Genomic DNA, 25585 nt, shown 5'->3' with positions numbered 1-25585 from the left:
TATGTGTCACCAAGGAGCAGGCACTGACCAGTATCCAGAGCAGAGAGTGACACAGAGCCCTTAGTGCCCAGGTAAAAAAGTACTGGAGTATGCATGCTAACTGTGCAGTTAACAACACATAGGGACTAAAATCCTTCCCCAGTGCTTCCTCAACTCTGTGCTGCTCTACTCCTCTGAAAACAGAAGCAGCAATGCAGCTGTGAGGCTCACAGCATCACTGGGGCTTTGCACTCATCCGTGCCTCCTGGGAGCTGGGGACTGCTTTGGGGTTCTGCTGTGGGACCAAACCATGGACACCAGGGATATGGTGACACCTGGGAGCCTACTGCACCTTGCAGGTGTGTCCAAACCATCAAAAGGCTAGCTCCGGGTCAGAGCAGCATAGCTGCACCTGCCAAGGCTAGTTAAAAGGCCAGGAGCTGGGATTTGCCTCTTCAGCTTCCAGGACTGCAGCTCATGCCTGTGCAGTGTAGAGATACTGTCTTGTTCTGAATTAGCCAAGGTATTTTTAACACGACTAAGCAGTGTGGATGCACCCAGTATGATTTTCAGCCCAGATTCTGCATTTCCCGTAAAAGAAAGTAGCCATATGCTCCAGATTTACTACCTACTGCTTCCTTCAGAATGTGTTTCTGCAACCCACATTTATACAGAAAGTCACTTGAGGTGATGTAAATGTGATTCCAGTTCTTGTTAGTGTTTGGGGGATCAGCTCCTCTCAAAAGCAGCTTTGTACCTCTGTGATTTCTATTAGACTCTTTGTCATATAACTCTTAACTGAGTTAGTCCTTAAGCATGCCTGAGGTTTCAGATGAGATATATGTTGAAAAGACAGACACTGCACATCCCACATGCAGTAGTACCCAACAAAGTATGAAGCTAATTAACAATTTTGATGCTAGTCTATGAAGACTGAGAAACATGCCATAGCAATGAGCTGAAAAGTAGCCGGTACTTACTGTTTCAACAAAACCAGTCTTTCCCTTCCCCACACATTGATTAGAAATCCCTAGATATGTTCTACATTGACTCCTAGTTATCATTTCTATTGCAGTGCCTTCTTATCCAGGGGTGACCCATTTGTGCAAGGTGCAAGACAAGCATGGCCTGTTCCAAAAGGTTGAGTCTAAAAACAATGCTTAACAGAGCAGTAAAATATAAGGGTGTGAAAACAGCAAGGGAAACAAGATAATCACAGGATGCCTGTGGCATAAATCTACTCTTAACTCCTTCATTCATCAGTATACTTGGGTTGAGAAGTAGCTAGGAAAGTACTTAATACTGGAAATAAATTTACCAGGAAATATACTAAATAGCTAAAGTATTTTCTAAAAAAAAAAAAATTGTTGTCAGCATTAATGAAAGGAAAACATAATATCAAAAGCTGCAAAGCAATTCTGATTTTTCTCCCTGAACAAAGGCAATGAATGTTTCTCATTTGGCTTTTCTTCCTGAAATTCAGGCAAAGGTCTACAAATCACTGGATAGAGTTGTGTATACAGTGTAATTCTAGAGTGTCATAGAATAATTGAGTTAAATCCTTCTACGTGTCTTAAAATCCTGTTTACAAGGAATAAATAAAGCTTAGGAGCATATAAGGACTTGCAGTTTTTCGTACTGGAAATATTGTCTCATTCTTCAGTGTAAAGTTTTGTTTGTTTGTTTGTATAGTTATAAAAGATGTTTTACCCAAAAGAAGTCATGGGAGTAGAGTTCAGAAACTGAAGATCTGTAAGGTCAGATTTGGAGAGTTGTTTGGAGTAGCTCGTGGTTCCTCTCAGGCTATACATGGAGAAGCCAAGGCTTGGGATTTTGTCATCCCATATTTCCCTATATCCTAAAACAATGGGTCCCTAATAGCAATTAACATTAATATTGTACACATCAGAAATCATAGTAATTCTAACAATAATATTTGGGTTTAATTTGTCTCTAACTATACCAATCATATGACTATATAAAAAGAAATTGAGGACAGATATTTCAAAACTGACTTCACCAACTCCAGCACACTCCAGCTCCTTCTTTCAAAGCATGTTAACAGAATTAAAATCACAGTTATGCCACAGTTATTTTACTGAAAAAAATATTTAAGGTTAATAATTAGATAGTCAATAGTTTCAATTAATGGCCAGTTTCTTCTGTAGACAGCTTTTCAGAAAACCTGTATCATCTACAAATTCCACAAAATCCCTTCTATTATATAAAGACAACTACATTTTTTAAAGTATAGTCATTTTTTCCTTAACTTTCACTTCACTTTTCACTGCAAAAGTTTTTTAAGCCAGGCTGGAAATCTGTTCTGGAGTTCTTTCTGGGCTTTTACTGCTCCCTGTGGAGTAGGGTATTTGTTGTGTACCACCAGATAAAATGTTTTCTGCAATCCCATCAGGCTGGCTTGCTCTGCTCTGATAGCACCCAAATGCTGCATTCCCCAAAGGCTCATGTGTGGTCCTATTTCACCTTGTCACTTGCTTTTTCTGGCTTTTCCCATCTCATTTGCTCTTTCTGTCTCTGCAGACAGCTGACCTGGCAGAAGTTCCTGAGGAAGCAGACAGCAGCCTTGACATAACCAGGAAACGCAGCAACAGTGGTGAGTGCTGCCAGGCCAGGATCATAGAATCATAGAATATCCCGAGTTGGAAGGGTCCCATAAGGATCATCAAGTCCAACTCCTGGATAGCATCTTCAGATGTATTGGCCTTATGCTAGGCATGTGTGCAACCTATTTTGGATGTTTTTTTATAGAATGTCTATGTTTCAGCAGTATTCTGGGTTTAGAAGGGGGAGGTGGGTGGCACGAGTAGTTGGTGAAAGAATTTCAGTGATTTTTTTTTTAAATGTCAGATGAGACCCAAGCCATTGGTTTTCTTAATTTGTTGTGCCCTGACATGGGACAAGGTTCAGGTCCATTCCCTATCTCCTGTGCTTCATGAACATTGCTGTAATCACTTTAAAAGCTTCAGTTCCACATTGGTAAAGGGGAACAAAAATAAACCTTATTTTTTTCTTTTTCTATGTCTAACTTGTCTACATATCTCTATATACCATAATCTTATTGGCATAGGAAATGAATCGTATAATATCCATATGTCTGTAAAATATCTGTCACAATGAATCCTGATTATAATTGCAGCTTCTCAGTACAACTACAGTATGTGCCTCAGTAATATTAGTAGCCAATTCCTTTGTCTACTTTGCAGCGTGAGAGTAATGTTTTTACAGAGTTGGTGTGATGGGATTTTTAAGACCAGAGTTAGGGGTGAGATCTCAGACACTGCAGGATAGTGTTCGTGACCCTCTTCTTGAATGGTGAGGTGCATGATGAGGGAAGCAATAAGTACAAACAGGTTTGTACTTACTTCTAGCAAATCTTTTCTAATAGCACAATGAGTGTACTTTGCTGAATCTCACATGAGATGTACGCTACAAAAATAAATCACAGTGAGCGTAGGTTTCTTCTGTTAGACCCCCATGATCCTTACGTACAGCAGGTAATATATGTAGGTGAAATGCCAGCTTTAGCTGTCTATTCCCCTTTATGCTACCGCCTCCTCATTCCTTTCCTTTCCACATGGTGCCATCACTTCTCCTCACTGTGTTCAGTCATTTCCTTCCTTTCATTTTGTAAACATCCCATCTACATTATCTTTTCTCTTCTGACAATTTATTTAGCTTTTCCATCTCACAAGTGTAAGTTGTCCTGACCTGGTTAAAGATAAAGAATTCATACTGCTCACACTTTGTAATCCTGCCCACCTGAGATTAATTTGGCCCTGTCTGAGTTTCCAGATAACTTTTTTTTCATTGTTGAACAGGAGTTTCATTTCTGAAATCCAAAGATACTTTTTACTGTGAGATCTGCCTTCACTGAATGCACTAAGAGGCATTCAAGGAACTTACTCGAAGAGGTTAGTTTAAAAACCAAGCATGTGTCAAACCTCCAAATAACTTCCACGGCACATTAACAATTCCTTTGATCACTACTGGCTTTTTTACAGTCCATCCTTCAGAGGCTTAGGGTATAAATTATGCATAAGTCACTCCAAAAATTTCCCCTTGGTAGATTTTTAATAAACTGCCCGCACTATTTGCACAAACTATGGAAACTGTAAAATCATTTTCAGACTGTCAAAATCCCTCTTTTTTCTTGTTTGCTTTTTTTTTTTTTCAAGTGCCTCCTAGTAATATCCAGAGACCATGAGCTAAACAGAGATTAAAAATTTAACAAAGTAAATTCAGAATATTGCTACAGGGTGATTCACCACTCCTTTTTCCTCAGTTGTCCACTGCCTCTTTAGCAGGTGGTTCCACAGTAATGCCTTGATGAATCAGGTCCATTCCACTTCTTTTCTTTCCAAAAAAAAAAAAAAAAAAGCTGACTTCTGGAAATCAGATTTTAGGAATATGCACATTTGAGCCTCTTTGTTTAATGGCAACAATGGGGACAGCAAACAGCAGAAAGAACTCAGCACATGGATGGCAATGTAATCAATCCTATAGACATATGACAGTAACTTCAAGGGAAGATGGTGTCTTTCAGGCCCTGGCACACGAACTATATAGCAAAGCTACCTAGTTTACAACTGTAAGATGGCATACTTAATTTCCAGCCCTTCAGCCTCCTCTAAGCCAGTTACACTCCATCGTTACTGTGAATTATCATCTGTAACAGAAGTCCCACAGGCTAAAATGTACTTTAAATGGTATGTATGAGCCTGTTATCAACAGGGATTTCAGGAAATATGGGACTTCTTCCTGGCAAAGCCAGGTCTGGTGGGCACTTCTCTGCATACACAAGGATATGGTCCATGACCCCTCCCCACCATCTGGGTCAGCACCACCGCTCACAAGACATGTTAGTAACCAGGCTTTATTTTCTGTCACTGAGCAGAAATTACCCTGAACATGCTGCTTTGCTGCAGTACTTCCACTTCCGCTGGTGAAAGACTTTCTGCAAGTCCAAAGTGCTCCCGGTTACTCAACTCATTTACCAGGACTTGTTCAATTTGCTTCCCTATCTCCTTTTCCTCTACCAAAATAATAATAATAATAATAATAATAATAATAATAATAATAATAATAATAATAATAATAATAATAATTAAAAGAAAGACATAGAAATTTGAGTAGGATTTAAACATTGCTAGAGCACTTTATACCCCTTTGTACACATGCCAGATACCTGTATACCTCTCTCTGTTAGAATATTTTGCAAAGTGTTTTTTTTTTCTTAAGGTTTTCCCTTCTGGTGCTGGTGACAGTGTGCAGGGTCAGTGTCCCTCTGTGACAAGACCTGGTGAAGTGAACAGTGAGGCCTCCAGGTCAGCCACAGTCACACCACCTGGAGACAGCATAAGGCATTTTTGGGGTTAAAAGCTGTAGGTGTCAGCTCACATGCAGCCTTCACATTCACCGTTTGGACTTTATGGCTTCAAAATTGTCTTACATTTTATAGGAGTATATGTGCTTTTGTGTGTATGAAGTCTTTTTGTATGAAGTCTTTCTCATGCATGCTGTCTGCCATTTTATCTATCTTTCCCCTTTTACAGGACCACTACATTTTTTCAAGATCTAAATACAACTGTCTATTCTAAAGGATCCTTACTATTTAACTCCTAAAACTTCTTCAAAGACTCTTTACTTGGTCATTGGCAATTTAGAATAGCCACAGTAATACATTTTCATGGCAGAATGTTGAGCAAGAGGAGGAATACAGCATAACTGATCAGTATCATGTACTGTTAGATGCTGCCTCTGTGGCTTATTCCATAAGTTTCTGATTTAGTAACTTAGAAGCAAATTTCCAAACTTACAGGCCTGTGCCTCATATAACCCATCTTGACTTAAAGGCACTTCAAGTAGCCCTATGAAATCAGAAGGAGAGGCAGCATATCTAGTGTCCCCAGGCAGGGTCTACTGGAGAGAGAGGGTAATGCCTCTCAAACATTCAGGGACAGAGGGTCCAGAAGCAGGGTTGGCTACAAACTTCTCTCAGTATCACTCATGTGTGGTCATCAGGTTTTGCAGTTGCTTTTAAATGGAAATCCTGCTGGTCCTAAACATGAAAATGCAGCATTGAGTATGAAGAAAAGGCTGCAGGGCTTTAAGTAGCAATGAAATTGGGGGACTTAGGTTCTATGCTGTACCTATGCATATTCATCTGATAAAAATGGCTTATTTATTATGATTGTAAATTGTTCAGGACAGAGATTGTTTCGAGCCATGGGCCAAGGTTAGTGGGATACCTGGTTTTGTTGGGGGTATAAAAAGGTTCAGAGGAGAGCACAGGGGATCAAAGAAAGTAAGGGGGGGAAAGGCAGAGTTTAACAAAATTAAGCTGGTTCTGATGAGGTCAAGAGCCTTAACCTATTCCTAAAATGTCATGTGTTTGCTTTATTTCAGTGTTTACATATTCTGAAAATGGCACAGAACACTTTGGAGAAGAACCAAAAAATATACATTCCCTGGTATGGGCATTTTTTTCTGAGAATGCAATGGGAATGGGAAGACATATATAAAGCTTATTTTTACAGACAGCTGTGAATTTACCTTAGGCTGTGGAATTGTAGTGCGACTTCTGGGGCACTATTATCGGGAAGCATCAGTATCTGACTATCACATAATTATACCATTTCTGGGCCACTGACCACAGTTGGAAGCAGTATACTGGATTGGATGCCTCTTTGGTTGACCCATTATGGAGCCTTTTGTGTTCTTTCTTCTGTTTATTACAAATTGACATTGTGAACACAAAAAATCCACTGTGGAGGCCATGTCATTACAACAGAACTGCAGTAACATAAAAATCACAGGCCTGACACAATCTGAAAAATTACCTGGGGTTTGTTTTAGGTGCTTTTTATTTTGCTCCAGATTTCCAGTGGAGAAGAGGAGGTGAGAGAGTCTTCTCCATGGGAAGCTCAGTGCAAACAGCTTTCTGTTTAAGAAAGTGATTTTCCTTCTGTGCTCACTGGAGCTATGCATTGCACAGCTCTAGCTCATCCATAAAGAGGACTGTATAATAGACACATCATATAATGCCAGTAATATATTACTGGACTTGCAACATTCATACTTTAACAGAGAGCAAAAGACAGACTCATTTTTAAGAGCTTGCCCAAAAGACCAACTTGTGCAGATTTCTGCTTGTCTCCTCTGGAAGCCTGAAATTGGATTTTGGTGTTCAAAGAATCTTGTGTCATATACATGAAGACATTTACTGCCTTAGTGGCTCACAGTGTTTCTGGGTGACAGTCCTCCAAGATGTGAAAGCAGTGAGATTCTGGCTCATCTCTTGGAAGACCAGGCTCTGGTTCCTCACTGTGACAAAGTCAACCAAATTCCTGAGTTTTCCTACACGTCAATAAGCACCAGATATCGGTACATGTTACACCTCATTTCTAACTCTGTGAAGGACAGATATTTACATTTTCTCTTTATCTTTTTTCTTAAAGGGACCATTTTATAAAAGCACGCTACAAATGAACACTTATGTTGCCTTGTACAAATTTGTACCACAAGAAAATGAAGACTTAGAGATGAGGTAAAGTCCCAAAATATTTATTAGTTGATTTGACCCAAGCAAACTGAGGCTCATATGGCTACATATGACTTAGGGAGGTGATAGGGGAGAGAGGGTGTTTGGAAGAAGGGAGAATTTATTCTGACATTTGCTCTAGACATTTTTTTAATATAGGTATCCACTCATAGAAACCACTCACAGTCTCATAGAAACAAAACTGGCGACCAATTTTTTGGCAAGGACACAACAGATAAAATGTTTCAAGGACACCTACATCAGGAGGAAGATGACTTTCAGCTAGAAAGCATTCAGTTTTCAGTTACTTTTTTTTTTTTCAAACAGAAGTTTTCAGCTAGGAATTCCTCACCAGCTCTCATGCTAATGCTGAACATTTTAATAGTCCTGTATAATTTTCCCTCATATTCAGATTATATCTGAGAAAAAAAAAAAATGATGTCCAGCTGCTGGATGGCAGTGTTTTCATCAGAAAGATGCGTTCTAAGCTTTGCAAAACAACCTTGTTAATTATAATTTTTAACACTTCTGCCTCAATTCTGCATCAGTTGCTAGCACTGCAAGGTCTAATCCAAACCCACTGAAGTGTAAGGGCATGTTTCCTTCGGGTACAATTAGCTTGACTCGTGCTCCTCACATTTTGCAAGACCTTGCTATAGCTGTTGACTTTAAATGTGTCAACTCTCCTCAAGGAATCCCCTGCATGCAAATAATCATGCACATGCCACAGAATGTAGGGAATTGCTAGAGAAATGTCCCTGTTGTCAGCACCTCCTTCACAGAAAGCCTTTTTGGTGTTCCGAGCTCCAGCTTCTCATTGCTCTGGAAAGAATGGGTGGGATGTAAGGCAGAAATAACAAGCTTCCCTATCAGTCTGCTTTGTTAGCATTTCTTTAGGCATGACAATTCTTCCTCTGAGACACCAGTCACAATTTGGACTTGTGTCACTTGGCTACAGCAATGTTGTTTGTTCCATGGCCATAAATTAGTAATGGATGGATTAACACTATTACATACACATTGCCAATAGCCAATAGCACCAAAATGCTGTTTGGTGGCTGCAGAGCCAGGCAGGATTCAGGTTGTTTGAATGACTTTTCATTTAACATAGTTGAGTTAACCCACATGAGATGGGTTCAGCATAGCAGCATTGTTAAGACTGACATACCCTGTCCTGGGACCCCGAGTCAGGGACCAGTTGGACACTGATCCTGCCTAACAGAATGACAGGAACTAGCAGGGGAAGGAGCTGAGCTGAGATGAAGAGTTAGGGGAGATTTCTGGAAATCTGAGCTCATGTCAGAGGGGATGCAATGGGTGGCAGACTGCTGCAGCTGAGAGGTGCCAGCCCTGATGACATCAGTAATTAGTATTTGACACAGCTGTGATTTCTTTTTCAACAGCAGGAGCAGCCAGCATGGTTTTCCAAAACTGTCGCATAAGCAAAATGGGATATCCCAACAATAATCTTATTCTAGGAGACAGCCTTATTTTACAATGCCTAGAGCAAGTCCTGGAGACATGCACCCCTGTGTTTCAGACTCTGAAGTGATGAGCACCTATCTTGGCACCTACTGAAATCTAGAGCACTGATGTTGAGCAGACAACTTGTCCAGGGCTGTGAAGAAGGATAAGGCCAGAGAGACATTTCAGCCAGCAGTAATCACCAAGCAGGTTGCCTCTTTTCAGGCACTTAGCAGCCTAAGTCTAGGCAGTAAAAGTAATATAGATTCACCTGAGACTTCTATTTGTGAATCCTTTGGGGAGATTAGATACATCTGTTAGTCCTGTACTAAAATAATCAGAAAGTAAACTTTGCAGGTCTCGCATGTAAAATCTCAGTGTTCAGACCACTGACACGGAAAACTTTAGGTTTAGTTGCCCTCTTTCTCTGACAGCCTGAAATGTGTTTGGTTTTTTGTGTTGTCTTTTTTTCTTATTTTTTCTTGTATCCACAAGGTTGGAAGGTGTTTGGAGGATGGAGTTCCCTAAATCCTTCTATTTGAAAATGTTCCCCGTTGCAGTGTAAGGGCACCAGTGACATTACAGCCTATTTGCTTTGAAGTGACAAGTTGGGCTCATTCAAAACCTAAGTATTTTATATTAAATGTTGACTGGAATAAAGGACTTGGATGTCCTTTACCATGGAAGAAATCTTTTACCACAGGGGTACCAAGTCATGCTTTTTCTCTAGCTTCCTTTCTCACTGCAGTAACATTTAATTATTCCAAACACAGTGGAACAGCTTCCTGAGGAAGGATTGAGGAAAATCCCATCCTCTTGCCTATTAATTAACACCTTTCTTTGAAACCAGAACATTCTGGTTCAGATCCCACAGTGTTAGAGGAAAGACTAAATGCCTGTTTAGCCATTCATAAGCAGCAGTGATAACTGTTGGGCAAGTAGACCAGAGGTCCACTGCTACCCCCACCTCCAGCTGGAGAAAACCGTATCTTCTATGTGTACTCTGTGAGAGCCCATTAAATTGGACCCTCTGTTCATCACTTACTTCAGATGTGATGCAAGCTCTTTTGCTGATACCTCAGTGACACAATAATCCTAACACGGTGTGCAAGGAAAGCTGAATAATTAGGGGTCAACCATTTATTTTTTTAAGATCAAAGAGATACCTCTTATCAAGCAGACAGATTTCTGAGGTTAATCCATTTGCAAATGGGCTGCCACTTATTTTCTACAACACAGCACTATTATAATTACATAATAACATTGACGAAGTGCTACCAGTGGGGGGAAGGAGGTCTAATGACTGTTCAACTACCTGTAAAAAATCAGCTCAGTACATTTCACTATTAGCATTTCCAGCCAAATTATTCTCCTAGCTCTGCTTTGGAACTAGTCAGCTGGATGCTGATACTTAGCAATTACAACCCTGCACCATGCATTATAAAGGTAAATATGTCCCATTCAAATCAAAAAGACATTCCTGGGCAGAATTATATTTCCTGCTGACTAATTGCCTTTGTCAGTTAAATAGAACTATTCTCCTGCTGCCTTCCTTCTGCAATCACAGCTTGAAAACACAGATGATAAAGTAGTGTGTCCCAACAGCGGAAAATGTCTTGAAGTAACAAGACAATGCCTGTAACAAATAGAGACTGTATTTTAAACACTTTATTATTAAACAGGAAAAAAAAATTCCAGTTCACAGAAGATGTTGTCTCCCAGTAAAGATCTAGCCTCAGTATACGGACTCTTTTCCTACATTACTGAGTCTGATTTAAGAAAACCTTGCTGCCTCATTGAGTCTACCTACAGTAAATGCTCAGATAAAATGACCAAGGAAGGACCACCTTCCTACTAGAAGCTAATTGTGGAAGCTGATGCAGCATAGCTATTGAGTTATCTTAATCCACTTTCCCTCTTCTAAATACAGGCCAGGGGATATGATCACTCTTCTGGAAGACTCCAGTGAAGACTGGTGGAAGGTATGTGCTAATTATTTTGTATCTATCTATCTTGTTTCCAGAGGGAAAAAAAATATGCTATTTTCAATGCTGAACTTTTATTAAAGCTCCAAGTGTTAATAAGGTTCTTCTGTCAATATGTTTTCTCTACAGGGCAAAATTGATGACAGAACTGGATTTTTTCCTGCTAACTTTGTTCAGAGAGTGCAACATGATGAGAAGATTTACAGGTGTATCAGGACATTCATTGGCTGCAAGGAGCAGGGACAGATAACTCTGAAAGAGAACCAGGTAACTGCATGGGGATCCCCTGGGCTGGATCCCCACGAGACTTAAGCATCCAGCAGTCTGATGTGACTGGAGGGAAAGCTGTCTAAACTGAGCACAAGCAGATACTGTTCATTGCAATTTAACTACATATTCAAGCTTTTTTATTGATGTGGTAATAGTCTAGCAACCAGCTAAGAGCAGCACTGGCTTTGTGTGAACACATACTCCCTGCCTATTGTGGCCTAAATTTTCAGTCTCACAGATGTTCATAAAGATGCTTTACATGTCACTCACCTGCTGACCTCAGAAGAACATCTTGAAAACACAGAGTCTTAGAAATAGACCTTGAGGGCCTGACAAATGGTCTGCTTTTCTCCACACAATTAGAGCTAATCTAATAAAATACATTAGCTCCCTCCCCAGACTTTACCTAAATATTTAGCACAGTGTATTGTTTCAGCTTCAGCAGGAGCAGAGTTAAGACAGCACTGAACAAACTTCTGAATCTTAAATGTACCCCTTACTCACTGGTTACAAAATATCCCTAATCATTAATTGCTTGTGATGCCACTTACACATCCTCTCTACAAGTCATAATTTATTCTAAACTACAAGTGCTGCTCTGAATTATAGTACACCACAAACAGAGAAGATTTGCAGGGTCCATTCATCCTGCTGAATTTTCAGCAGCTTCTTCTACTTTGTGCTGTTTCAGTGGGCTCACAACATAAAAGCTATGGCCACCATTTTGTCATGTGCCTTTGATCTGATTCTAAGTACATTTTTAAAGACAATTTTTACTGGACTTTTAATACATCCAGGTGTCAAGTCTAGTGATGTTGCAATAAATGCTTGCTGGGGTAAAGTGAGAGAAGAATATAGCTCAAAATCTGTAGTAAGGGACAGTCAAGTTTGGGGCATAAGCTCATGTAAATAGGAGGACTGCTGACTAACGGCCATGTACAGCCTAGGTTCTACAACACCTGGATGAAACAGGAAGCTAGCTTTTTCTCACTGTGTCTTGTCAAGTCAAGCTTTCTTCCACTTCATTAGGCATTTCCTTTCCTCAGGTAATTTATGTCACATTACCACGAGGTGGTTGCCTTACAGTGCCTGGAAAGCCACTGATTTTAATACAAGTAGGGCAAAAACCAGAGTGGACTCCAGGCCCATAATTTTTTTCATGCAGAACCTCTGTAATGTTTCACTACAGGGGGAGGTAAGGTTAACTTGTACTTTTGCAGCTGCCTTGTGGCATAGCAAAACGTACAAGTGCTAACAGTTCTTGGGTGTATGCAGCTTTTAAAGGAAGGCATAGCAATACAGTAACCAGAATATATTTTAACTGCTCCTGTGCACTTGTTACATTGGGCAGCCCTGAAGTTGCTAGAAAGAGATAAGGTGCCTAATTTTCTTTCTCTCTTTTTTTAACCCAGCTCTTCTTCTGATTGTTTATATATACACACACGCAGAGGGAAAATTATTACCAAAGCAGAACTGTAGGTTTGGCACCCTTTGTGCACTAGTATAAACCAAGCACAAAGGCAAAGCTTGGGGAAATGAGAATGTTGAATTGGTGTGCCAGCATGAGGGAATGGTCACAGTCTGAGTCCTTCCTTGTCAGTGGGCGTACCATATTCTCTCCATTAGTGTGGCTGCTTCTGCAGACAGCAAGGGCACAGTTTCTTGCCTCATTTCTCACAAGACCACAGTTTTTAAGTGTGAAGGTCTGGCAGCTGCATCTGAACACAAGGGCTTCAGATTGTCCCTAGTTCTTAATAGGTTTACAAAGGAGCTCACAATCTTGAGTCAATTATTGTCTGTGGTAGGGCTGGAGGTAAAAAGGGGATGAATCCATCCTGTCTGTCTACTCCCTCCTTTTTTTGGCAAACTTATTTAACCCCGTCTATCTCAAATCCATAAAAATGCTGAGGGCGAAAGTGAGTGCTAACATGTTCTTGCTCCACATGGGTGAGGCTTCAGAGGAAGAAAAGGAAATAATGTTTGGTGTAAAACAGGGGACAAAGATCAGGCTGCACCAGCATTTGAGTGCAGGGCACTGAGAGAAAAGGAGTGGAGCCAACAAAGCCTGCTCCATCCTCACACAAATTATGCAAAGAGGGGACACTGAAGGAGCTTCAAAGACATTTTGAGTAATTTCTAAGTGATATGAGTTCCAGACAGTCATTTGCCTTCCCCTGTAGCTCCATGAAGGGATTGGGCTCCATAGTAGTCCCTAGTGGGAGCTGGCAGCCTGCACAGGACCAGCATGCAGCTGCAGCATGGAGGCAGGACCACAAGGACTCCACGACCCAGCCTGCAGGACATGTGCCTGCCTCAGAGATCACTTCCTTAACGGCACAATTAGGTTTGTTTGTTTTTTTTTTTTTTCAGCAGAACGACTTTTCCTTTGTTGTGGAAAAATAATTCTTGTGGAAAAAAAAAAAAAAGACAATTTTTACTGGGAATTTTGTACTTTAAAAATTTATGTTATATTTCCAAAGACAATTTTCCTTCCTTCTTTCTTCAGACACTTCTCTTATTTTCTGTCCTTTATTTTCCCATCATTTATTTATCCTGCTCGGAGAGGTGAACAGCATGGAATGCATAGAAAGTTTAAAAAAAAATCATCTGAATAGGACTTCTGGAAAAAAAAAATCACTTTTTTTTTTTTTTAATTCCATTTCCATTTGGGAAATATCTGTGGGATATAAGCAGGCTTTTTAGCTTTCTCTGGGCACAGTGTCCAGAGCCCCGTGAGCACAATATATGTACTATGTGCAAAGCACTGGCTTGTTTCAGATGAGCAAGAAGGAGAGATCACTCATTGCTACCAATTCCTGTCAAGTCTCACTTAAGCTAGAAAAACTCATTAACTCATCTAATAAATTCCCGTAACTATACTCATGGCAGATAACCTTCATTTTATTGTTTTAATTCACTGGGGAAAATTCTGCAGGGCTTTTAGAGGGGGCCAGAGCCATTCATACAATGAAGGCAGGCAAGATATACCAACAGGAAAAAACATTCAGTGACAGTAATATGAATTTTCAGTATATTGCTTGATAACATCCATGGTTTATACTGTAATTCTCTATCATCTCCTCTGTACCTTACATGAATATTCTCAGATTAAGAGTCTAGACTTATAAAGCAAAAGGCAAAAAATGATGGGTATTCTTTACACAAAGGAATATAAGCACATCAACAACACCTAAAAAAAAGCCATTTCAGGCAAGCAGAGCCATTTTCAAAGTTTGAAACACAGTGGGTGAGGCTTTGTCTGGAATCATTTGGCATTTTCATGTCCTGTGAAGAACATGTTGGGTTTCAGCTTCATGCGGACCTTTCTGGCAAAGCCAATACTCCAGGAGAACAGCACTAAGCGAAAAACAAAACAGCACATTTGCACATCTTGTGCAATATGCATGGTTTAGTCTTCACAAAGGATTCCTTGAAAATTTCATTATGGAATATGGAACTCAGCCTGGGGAATAAGAAGTGTACTGCTTCAGAGACACCAGCATCTTGGAGTTTAGGGTTCACTGGCAGACTTGTGGTTCCTGAAACCAATGCAGAAGGTGACTGGACACCACTGGGCTCAATCAGAAATCTGCAAGAGAGAGGCAGACTTAGCCCCTGCTATCAATAAAGCAGGATTCTTAACAGGGAAAACAAAACCGGCCATTTTATGGTTTTTTTTTTGTTTGTTTGTTTTTGATGTTTTTAAGCTGTCCCACACACAATACTGTCTGCATAGTTTCCAGCTGTGATTGCAGCTTCACTTGGACATAAAAAGTTTTCTCCAGCCTGTAACTTTTGCTCTAGTCTGCCTGAATTCATAACCTCATATTATACAAATGTTTCTTTGCATATGTACAGGCTCTGTTTTGACCTCTTTTCACAAAAAAAAAAAAAAAAAAAGTCACCATTTTGAAAAGTTATATGTAATGTATCATCAGGGTTTGGAAAAGCATCTCTCTTAAAATGTTTCTAAGATTTTTGGTCATCCTTACTTTTAAAGAAGTCATAATAGTCTATTGTCTAAATGTTTTCACTCCTCTTCTAACATCCTATTTAAATAAAGGAAATAAACTCTTAAAAGCAAAAACAAAAAAAACTACTCTCACCCTTCACTGGCAGCTCTTCTGATGTTTACAGGCTCACAAATATAAACCACTTTAGGGATTAGCTCTTTGTGATTAAATAACACAATTGATCTTAAATTGCACAAGTGCTCTTGTGCAACAGAAATAACCCCAAACCATGCCATTTGTAACAAGATTGCCAATCAGAAACTGCCTTATCCAAATGTGGACTGTGCGTTTACGTAAAGGTCAGTGCAACTTTTTGCAATGGATGGAGTTTTTAAATATTACTGACATAAACTAGCCCCACTGCAGAAAGCATCTCCCAGTCAGGTTCTGCAGTGACTGCAAACAGTTCTCTGCTGTTGTGATGGTCATAGCCTCTAAACCAGAGCTGTCAGCCTTGCTGTCCCCGAGGCATCCCCCAACATCCAGTCACCCAAATTTCAAAAGGCGTAATTTTCAGGTACATGTACATAAGCAGCTATGTGTACGTCTGATCCAGCCACCTGAGGAGAGCCTGGGAATGGACTTAAACACAGGCACAGGCTCCCAACCTTGAGGCTGGGCTCAACAGGGCAGGATTGCAGCCTAGGGGATCCAACAGGCTCAGGTCTTCTTCTGATTAGTCAGGGTGCTTCTTTGGTATCTGGTTTTTCACTTCACTGCCTGGGAATTACTTTAGGTCCCCACACCGTACATCCTGAAGTACTCTAAAAGGAGCTGAATTTCTAAAAGCATGACTCAGCTGCCTTTGAAAATCAGCTGCACTGCTGACACAAACCCAGCTCAGAAAGTGAAGCTGCAGTTATTCTTGTGCTCCCCTGCAATAGATGCTGCTCTTGAGAGCTAGGCTTGAAGCAAAAGGGGTCTTTTTTTCCATCTCTTTGATTTGCACTGATGCCAGTCTTTCTCAACAGGGACATTCGTTCAGAGACACTGAGTGGCACACAAATTCTGCAAGGACCTACAACCCGAGCACAGCCCATTATGCATCCACGTCAACTTTAAAACCCTAAATAAATGACATATGTAAAACACGCTGGTGTTCTTGGTCCAAAAGCTTGTGAAGCTGCTGATATAAAACCTGTCATTATCATTTGCACTATGCAAAAATGAGCATGAAACCTGAATTACTTATCATTTCCACCCACAGAGCTCACTTAGACAAGGACGTCAGTGCACAGACAGCAGCAGATGTAGAAATTCATGGTGTCCCTGTCATTCCTAGAGACAAACAGAAGACCTCTTGACCTGGTGTACTGGGTCTGGCTGGGATGTTAACTTTCCTTGCAGCAGCCCATACAATGCTGTGCTCTGCACTTGTAGCTAGAACATAAGTGGTATGACACCAGTGTTGTGTCTGCTGCTGAGCAGTGCTGGCACAGCATCAGGACTCTCTCTAACCCTCCTAGGGGGTGGGCAAAAAAGTGAGAAAGGAACATCACCAGGGCAGCTGACCTAAAACAACCAAAGGGATATTCCATACCATATGATGTCACACTCAGCAATAAAAGGTAGGAAAAGGAAGAAGAGGGGAGGGATGGGCTCTTGTTGCGAAAATGTCTGTCCTCCCAAACACCGGCTACGTGTGTTGAGGCCCTGCTTCAAGGACGTGGTCAAGCATCGCTCATTTGTGGCAAGCAGAGAATAATTTCTTTCCTCTGCACATCCACACAGCCTTTACTTGTTTTGTTTTGTTTTGTTTTCCCTTTCCCCCTCCCGTTTCCCCTTTCCCTTTTTTCCCTTTAGTTAAATTGTTTAATTAATAATACTCTTTCCTTAATAATTATTTTTTCCCTTTAATTAAATTATCCTTATCTCAACCCATGAGTTGTTCTTTCCTTTACTTCTTCCCCTCCTCTTCTAAGGAGGGGGAGTGAGAGTGCAGTTGTGGTGGAGTTCAGCTGCCTAGCATGGTAAAACCACCACAGTCCTTTTTGGCGCCCAACGTGGGGCTGTAAGGGTTGAGATAACAATAGAATTGATTAAAACTCTTACAACTAACACACTTACTTGCTAGTCACCATGTTCAGTGTCCTGTTAATATTTGCTTGTTTGATCATGTGTCATGTAGTCTGTGTCATGTTCTTCTTTCTCCTCTATATCCGATCTGAGAGTGTGCTACAGTCTGTGTTCATTTTTTTTTAATTTGCTGTGCTGCCAAGCACTGGCCTTGAGTTTAATCTGGCATTCAGGCTCTGCACTGTTATCATTTGGGTCTCGTGGAAACTATCTTTTAGAGAATATTCAGAATCACACTGCCTTCCTTTCCTCATCTGGAAGTCAGTTTATGAATAATATCAGGAATGGCACCTCCTCCTTCTTACACAGTGGGATAATTACAACAGTTTTTGAGTATTTTGAATATCCATGTGTCACTCATATATTGCTATTTCTAATTCTGAATAATGGGTTTCCTCCTCTCTGTAAGATTTATCAACTCTTTAGAAAGCTTACCCGGGAATTTGTCCCGAAACAGTCGGGTGGCAAGGTGTGTGGGAAGATATAGGCAGGTACCTGTCACGGGTGTCTCCTCCAATAGTTTTGAACTTCACCCCTGAACAAGTGCAAAATCCTAAAAACCTGATAGAATGTTTGAGAGTCGTATGCCCTGACCCTGACAACACCGGAGAACGACAGCTTGCAGCACTGTGCTGGGTCCTGGCTTACGCCTATCAAACACTATTTAACGCTGCACAGCACCCTCAAGGGAGGGAGGAGGTCTCTGAATCTGATGACCAGATAACACACGCTGTGGCTGACCCAGAGGACCAACCGACTGTGGTATCAGTCGTCCCCATAGTCAAGTCAAAACAATGGAAACGGAAGTCAGCTCATTTAGTAAGGGAAGAAGCCTCTTCTAAGAAGGAGGGAGAAGGGGAAAAGGCAGGCACCTCTAAAGCGGAGCCATCACAAAAACAGCAGGAAGAAGAGATGGAAATCATAAAGGAAACAGAAACCACCCGATCCCTATCCCTGAGTGAGTTGCGAGAAATACAAAAAGATTATGGTTAACACCCAGGTGAACACATCCTCACCTGGCTGCTTTGATGCTGGGACACCAGGACCAATAGCCAACAATTAGAAGGCAATGAAGCCAAGCAGCTGGGGTCCCTCTCTAGAGAAATGGTAATTGACAAAGGAACTGGGAGAGAGACACAGGTTCTCAGCCTCTGGAGGCAACTCCTGGCAGGTGTGAAAGAAAGGTATCCCCACAAGGAAGATATTGTATATCAAATAGGTAAGTGGACCACTATGGATAAAGGTCTCCGGCATCTGTGGGAATTAGCTGTGCTGGAGATGGTTTATAGTGATTTGGACAATGCCCAGATACCTAAGGATCCCAATGAAGTCCAGTGCACAGCATCAATGTGGCATAAATTTGTGCGAAGTGCACCATCATCACATGCCAGTACGCTGGCAGTATTTAATTGGGATGATGGGATGGGACCAACAGTGTATACTCTGTCCTGCCAGCTTCAAAAATATGAGGACAATCTCTCTGTTCCGCTATGGGCCTGTGTCTCAGCTGTGGAGAAACTCTCCCAAAGGCTTGACCATCTCGTAGAATGAGCATATCCCTCCTCATCCAGACAGAGTGATATTTCAGCCACTAAGAATCAGTATTTTCCTGCTTGAGGGAGAGAGTACCCAAGACGCACACCACATGATACCTTGTGGTTTTATCTGCATGACCACGGGGAAGATATGAGGAAGTGGGAAGGTGAACCTACTTCAACCCTAGCTGCTCGAGTACGTGAACTGCAAGGAAATACAGCAGCAAGAAGAGGGTCTCCTAAGAAAAATGCTGCTCCATTTTCTGTTGGGCAGTACTCCAGAGGCAGTAGAAGGGCTGATGCTATTCTTGACCCTGATGAAGGGACCTTCGTCAGAAGGGACAGAAAATTATAAATGACTGGACAGCTTGAAGGATTGTTTCCTGATTGCTTGTGTCCCCCCATCTGCTCAGGGCTGACTGGTGGATAAAAAATCCTGAGGGCAGATGTTGACAAGTTCAGCCAACAGTGAGGATCTGAGCAATTGTTTGTTTTGTTTTCTTTGTGTGTTTTTTGTTTCTTTCTTTCTTTTTCAGAAACAGAAAAAATAGATGAAAGAATGGGAAGTAACTTTATAATACTAGATCCCAGTTAAGTTATTTCTGAATATATCTTACCTTATCTCTTTCAACCAAAGTGGTTTTTGGATTCTCTGCTGTGCTCAGTCATTCTTATAGTCTGGTGGGTTTTTTTGTAGGCTTCTTCTGTTGTCATTGAAGTTTCCACAGTCTTTCTCAGAGACACAGACCAGTCATTCTGCCCCAGGGATGCAATTCAGTTAGAATTACATAGGTAGCTTAAGTAAGAATATTAAAGAGTACATTTGCTTTCCAAACCCATGTTTGTAGCTACAGAAATGCACCTGACCATTTCCAAATACTGGAGGTGGCAAATATGAAGCAACTTCAGCTCCATCTTAAGACCGCTCATTTCTCATTGACAGCATTAGTATTGCTAGTAAATTTTATATGTGTGACAAAAGGAGGACAATCCAGCCCAGAATTCAGATGTGGTATTTAAGTATCACCATGCAGTCTGTAACAGTCATGCTGAAATTAATTTAGCCAGGAACATTTTAGAGCCATTTTTGTTCATTTCATACTCTCTGAATTATTATAATTAAACACTGTAAATAGCTATCAGACAGAGCATTTGTGATTGTTAGTCCAGACAGAATGCTTAAAAGACCTGGCATCATGAGAAATCAGTGAGTTGGTTTCAATAGCAAAATCAGTTTTCTGTCTATTTTTAGTCATAGTTGATTAATAGGAAATACATACTTCTTTGGAACGGAAGTTTGAAATCAATTCTTAATTCTGTGTGCCTCGATGTTCATGTGCTCAGTACCTCTGCTTTCAAATAGCTCAGATGTTATCAAACATGCCCTAGGATAAGCACTAAAATGGAAATATCTGAGTTCACAAAGGTCTTTAGGAAATGCAAACCTTTACCTTGATGTCGTATTTGTACTATTGTAAAGACCATACGGTTTCCACCATAATTGCCTCCATTAGGAGCATGTGTTGTACAAACACATTTGCAGAGCTGTATTCAGATCACATACTTTGGTATTCAAAACAGACACAGACGCCTGTTGGTGAGAGAGACGAGTAACATAACCCATTGTCCATCTGAGAAGTGCCTGGGCTCTTTAAACATGCCAAAAAGAATATGCCTGCATTCAGATCAGCTACTATGTGTGACACACCTTGGCATCATGTTTATTTTCAACACCAACTGTTGAGGGAGCCAGGTAGCCTGAGGTCTGAATTACCCACACTTCTTATATACAGACAAGTAAATCATGATAGTTAGAGTAGGTTGAAGTCATAATTCAAGCTTCAAAATCTTTGATCTGCTACAAGGTTGTTAATGATTTTGATGTCTCTCATGCATATGTGGCACTTCAGGGAGGCAGGGGGAGAGGTAATGTTCTGAATACATGAGTTCAAGTTTCTTGTCAAAGCAGTGAGAATTAAAAAAAAGATTCTTATGCTTACAGAAATAACTAGCAGAGTGTCTAACCCACCTGATAAATAGCGTGTAATAATTTGTCTCTTGATCACGGCAAAGAGTTTTTTGGTTTTGTACCTTTTTTGCATTCAGATTTGCGTGACTTCAGAAAAGGAACACAACGGCTTTATCAAAGTATACAGTGGGAAGAAGAAAGGTTTTGTCCCCATAGACATCTTAGAAAACATCTGATTTCAACACCCCACTTTGCCCTTTGTTGGCAAAGCCTGTCTGCCTCATCTCACACTGTGTCAACCCAGATGGGCTATCTTGCAGATGTTCAGGGAAAATGTGAGAAAACTGCAACTACAAGAAGAAAAAGATATTTAGACTGGCACAGCAACACTAAGAAATAAGAAAAGTGGAATGATCGGAAGAAAATATAGTCAGAAAACAGCAGGAAAATTAGAGGTCCTTGGAAACTAACAGGAACAAGGTAAGAAAAAGAAGTCTGGGCTGATTTCTAGTGCAAGATGGCTATTACGACCCTGATGGAGAAAGACAGCTGTTCTGAACAACTAAACTCACGTCCTGTTCTTGTGTCATAGGTAACTGTTGGGCAGCTTTCCTTTTTGAGGTGTGTATTTGGGAGGAGGGGGGAAATACCATTCAACCTGTCCTCGTACTTCAGTCCAATGCTTGTAGTAAAGTGTGGCTGTGGTTCTACAGTTCTGTCCCCAGCATCAACTGATCAGTTTAAGCGTTTAATCCTGATTTTTAGTCTCATAACAAAGCAGTTTGGAGTCACCATGTGAAAGTCAGTCCAAGAAATGCACTGTGCCCTGGAGGTCGTCAGCTTTCTCTTTCTGTGCCATCTTACCACACGAAAGAGTAGCGACCCTTGTGTGTCCTTTGTTTTCTCTGTATACAAACAAAATCTCTCAGCCTGCATCAGGTGTGATGGCTGCTCTCATAGCTCACAAAAATAGCTGGTCCTCCAATTCAGAAGCCTGCTTGGAAGCATCCCTCTGTGTTTCCTGAACCTTTATCTGGTGAGGCAGAAAATGGGAAAAAATGCTGGGAGAGAGACACAGACTTGAAATGTTTTATATTTTTCTGTGTTTATTGCACTTAAAAGATTTTATATATTAATCCTATTTGTAAAAAATCAGGCAGCTAACTAACCCCCTGGAAGACTGAAAATGGTAGGAAAGGACAGACTGCACATAGAAGTGAAGTCTGTAATTACCAAAATCCAGAACTCGTGACAGAAAGGCACAAAGTGTCTTAGCATTTTGTTCACCCACCAAAGCCATATTTTTCATTTGCTAAAGCAGAAGTTTTGCAGATTCAGCAGTAAATACACTAACATAAATTCCACCTTGGCATAAACCACCAGGAGCTTCCCATAAATCCTTTCAATCCCAGTGAGACAGTGCAGCCAGGTCTGGTCTGCTGCGTAAGCCTCCGCCTTCAAATATGTTTTGGGCATATGAACATTTTGGTACCCAGAGGGCAGCCCATGGGACCCATGGATCTTCACCAAATTACACAGGTCAGCCGGTGCCAATCCTGTTGTAGATCAGGGGCCTTATGATCTTTCAAGACAGGGAATTTAATTTCCAAGTATTTGGATGTAATTGCACCAAATACATTTAAACTACCTAGCATGTATTATGACATTGAGATTAAATCCTATCCCAAAGCTCTCTGCTGAATTCATGCCTTATTTGACCAGTTTGAGATTGAATGCCAGTCTTTAACACTACTGTAATTGGCCCCTAATGGATGCCCTAAATGCCAGAAAGAAATGCAGAAAGAAATCCAGATGCTGCCAGGTTTGTAAAAACCTTTTTGCAAAGTTGACACAATTTCTAAAAAGATGCTGTCAGTCTGCTTCCGGTTTGAATCTGTGTTGCACAGCCCAAGTCTCATAGTCTGGTTGCCCTAGTTGAACAGCTGATCTTATGCAAAGCCTTAAGAAATCCAGAGCAATGCTACACATGACCAGAAGCTCACTTGGTAGATCAAGCTGTAGCCACTCAGAGACACGTTTTGCAGCTCTTACGTATCACTTAATTGCAGAGGAAGGAGTTGCAGGGCTGTTGACTGCTGAAACTTCGTCCTTTGTAGTGCAAATGGTCTACACCGATAATTCATGTCCTTTTGGCTGATCAAAAGTATCTGATTTCATATCATCCTCTATGAGAATATCAGCAATTTATAAATGGCTTTTCTTCAGGGCAAACAATGAATGTTTGCTCAGCTCATTTTCCGAAGTACCAGTAAACTCAATGGGAGGACAGAGGATTCTGATAAGCCTTAAAGATCAAGAGGAAAGCAGTAGAGACATGTTAATCCACTCTGCTTTATAAGATTTTTTATATATATATATATATATAATATATATATTCACCAGTTCAAAGAAAAAACTCAAGTGTTTGTTAGAATTGAAATATTTGCTATTTTTGATCCGGCCTGTAAAGTAGGCAAAGGAAATCTGTATTAACTTATATATATGTGCTATTGTTTACATGATTGCACCATACTGTGATTCCCTATTTGAGTCTTCTATGATTTCAATTTATCCCTACAATGTGCATCATACTATTCTAAGAATGATATATTACCTACAACTCACAATGGCCTTTAATTAATGTCAGTTTGATTCCTTTTGATACTGAGCAATAAGTAATAAAGTGATTGAGTAAAACAAAGCAAACCTTATGTGGACTGTACTACATCTGAGCAAGCATTGATTCTGAACCAAAACTTTCATGGTTATCTTTTTCTTTGTATATTTTGTTTTGCCTTTTTACTGAGTTTTTGTTGCTGTTTGATGTGGAGACATAATTTATGCCTAATTTAGCAAGAAACACATACATGATTCTTACTTTAAGCATGTGATTCATTGGCTATTTGCATGCTTAAAGTTGAAGCACTTTGGTGAATTAAAGGCATTTTCCTCAAGTTAATTTTGGATGCCTTACTCTGAATCCAGATGAGTATTCCAATATTTTTTCCTTCCATATGCAGTTTGCAATAGGTACTGAATTAACAAGCACTTAAAAGTCAGACAGAAGATGGAATGGAATTTATCTGACATTTGCTCAGAAAATTTGAACGTTAGGAGATGAATGCTGTTCACATTTAATTTAATATTCTGCTTAATAAAGAATACACAATGGTTGGAAGGAGAATAGAAGTGTATGTTTCTTGGTTTCTTTGCATCAACCTCTATCATTTTCAGTTAGCCACCTTCAAGAGCATTTAGTAAAATCATCAGCAACAGACATTACTGAGCATTGCCATTTAAAACTACAGCTCTTGCATTTGCCATATTTAGCAACCCATTTCTAAAGTATTTCTTCTGTAAAGTATGTAGTATGTATAGACTGCATACATAAAGTTTTGTCTTGAAGCCATCCTAAATTTTGTTTCTGGCAGATCAGAACATATTTTAAGCCATTCCACATCTCATCACAGCATAAAACTGGCTACAGAATATTTTCAAAGCGCTAGGGAGACTTGACCAACATGAGTTGAGCATGAGCTGCCTGAGTCATGATTTACTCCCACCCATAAACAACACAGTATCTATCTCAGTGTATTATCATCTTGCTCTACACCCAACCACTTTGACTCGGTGACTTACTTCAGCAACAGATGCTGCAGTACATGCTTAGCTGCAGACTCATTGCACTGGTGAACAAGACACTTACTTATTCCTACAAACACTGTGTGCCTTTAGCATTGCTTACAGACCTTTTTGCTGTAATTATTGGTTGAGGTTCAATTAACTAAGTATAGCACCGTGTGCCATTATAGACTGAGAAGCCTACACAAGAATCATGGAGTCACAGAATCACAAAATGATTTGGGTTGAAAGTGACCTTAAAGACCATCTAAATCCAACCCCCTGCCAAACCAGGTTGCCCAAAGCTCCATCCATCCTGGCCTTGAACACCAAAAGGGATGGGGCATCCACAGCTTCTCTGGGCAACCTGTACCAATGCCTCACAACCCTCTGAGTAAAGAATTCACTCCTAATATCTTATCTAAATCTACCCTTTTTAGCTTAAAGCCATTACTCTTTATTCTATTACTATACTCCCTGACAAAGAGTCCCTCCCCAGCTCTCCTGTAGCCCCCTTTAGGTTCTCGAAGGCTGCTATAATGTCTCTCCAGAGCCTTCTCCAGGCTGAAAAACCCCAACTCCCTCAGCTTGTCTTCATGGGAGAGGTGCTCCAGTCCTCTGATCATCCTAGTGGACTCCTCTGGGTTCACTCTAATACATCCATGTCCTTCTTTTGCTGGAAGCCCCAGAGCTGAATGCAGTGCTCCAGGTGGGGTCTCACAAGAGCAAAGCAGAGGGGGACAATCACCTCCCTCACCCTGCTGGCCATGCTTCTTTTGATGCAGCCCAGGATACAGTTGGCTTTCTGGGCTGCAAGCACACATTGCCCACTCATGTTGAGATTCTTATCAACTGTTCTCCCCATCCAGCCTGTGATTGTGCTTGGGATTGCCTTGGCCCAGACGCAGGACCTTGCACTTGGCCTTGTTGAATTTCATGATGTTCACACAGGCCCAACTCTCAAGCCTATTAAGGTCCCTCTTTTCCCTCCAGCATGCCAACCACACCACACAGCTTAGTGTCATTGGCAAACCTGCTGAGGGTGCACTCAATCCCACTGTCCATTTCACCAAGAAAGACGTTAAACAGCGTTGGTCCCAATACTGACCCCT

At 40.7% G+C, this 25585-nt stretch overlaps 1 protein-coding gene across 13 annotated transcripts in view; it reads left to right on the top strand.

The window, feature by feature from the left end:
• STAC (SH3 and cysteine rich domain) overlaps positions 1-25337 on the top strand; it is a 158260-nt gene extending 132923 nt beyond the window's left edge. For 12 of the 13 annotated variants that reach the window (XM_066992405.1, XM_066992404.1, XM_066992402.1 and 9 more), the window contains 6 exons: positions 2521-2593; positions 6406-6470; positions 7458-7546; positions 10935-10986; positions 11119-11256; positions 20990-25337. In XM_066992405.1, coding sequence (XP_066848506.1) covers positions 2521-2593; positions 6406-6470; positions 7458-7546; positions 10935-10986; positions 11119-11256; positions 20990-21088 — 516 coding nt within the window. In that variant the 3' untranslated portion in view covers positions 21089-25337. Of the gene's footprint in view, positions 1-2520; positions 2594-6405; positions 6471-7457; positions 7547-10934; positions 10987-11118; positions 11257-16243 lie in introns of all 13 variants that reach the window. The other variant, XM_066992399.1, reaches the window with a different exon arrangement.
• The last annotated feature ends 248 nt before the right edge of the window (positions 25338-25585 follow it).

This window comes from Anser cygnoides, chromosome 2 (assembly GCF_040182565.1).
Source record: "Anser cygnoides isolate HZ-2024a breed goose chromosome 2, Taihu_goose_T2T_genome, whole genome shotgun sequence".
Taxonomy (NCBI): domain Eukaryota; kingdom Metazoa; phylum Chordata; class Aves; order Anseriformes; family Anatidae; genus Anser; species Anser cygnoides.
Note: the sequence above shows the minus strand (reverse complement) of the source record. Positions and strands in the feature narration are given on the sequence as shown.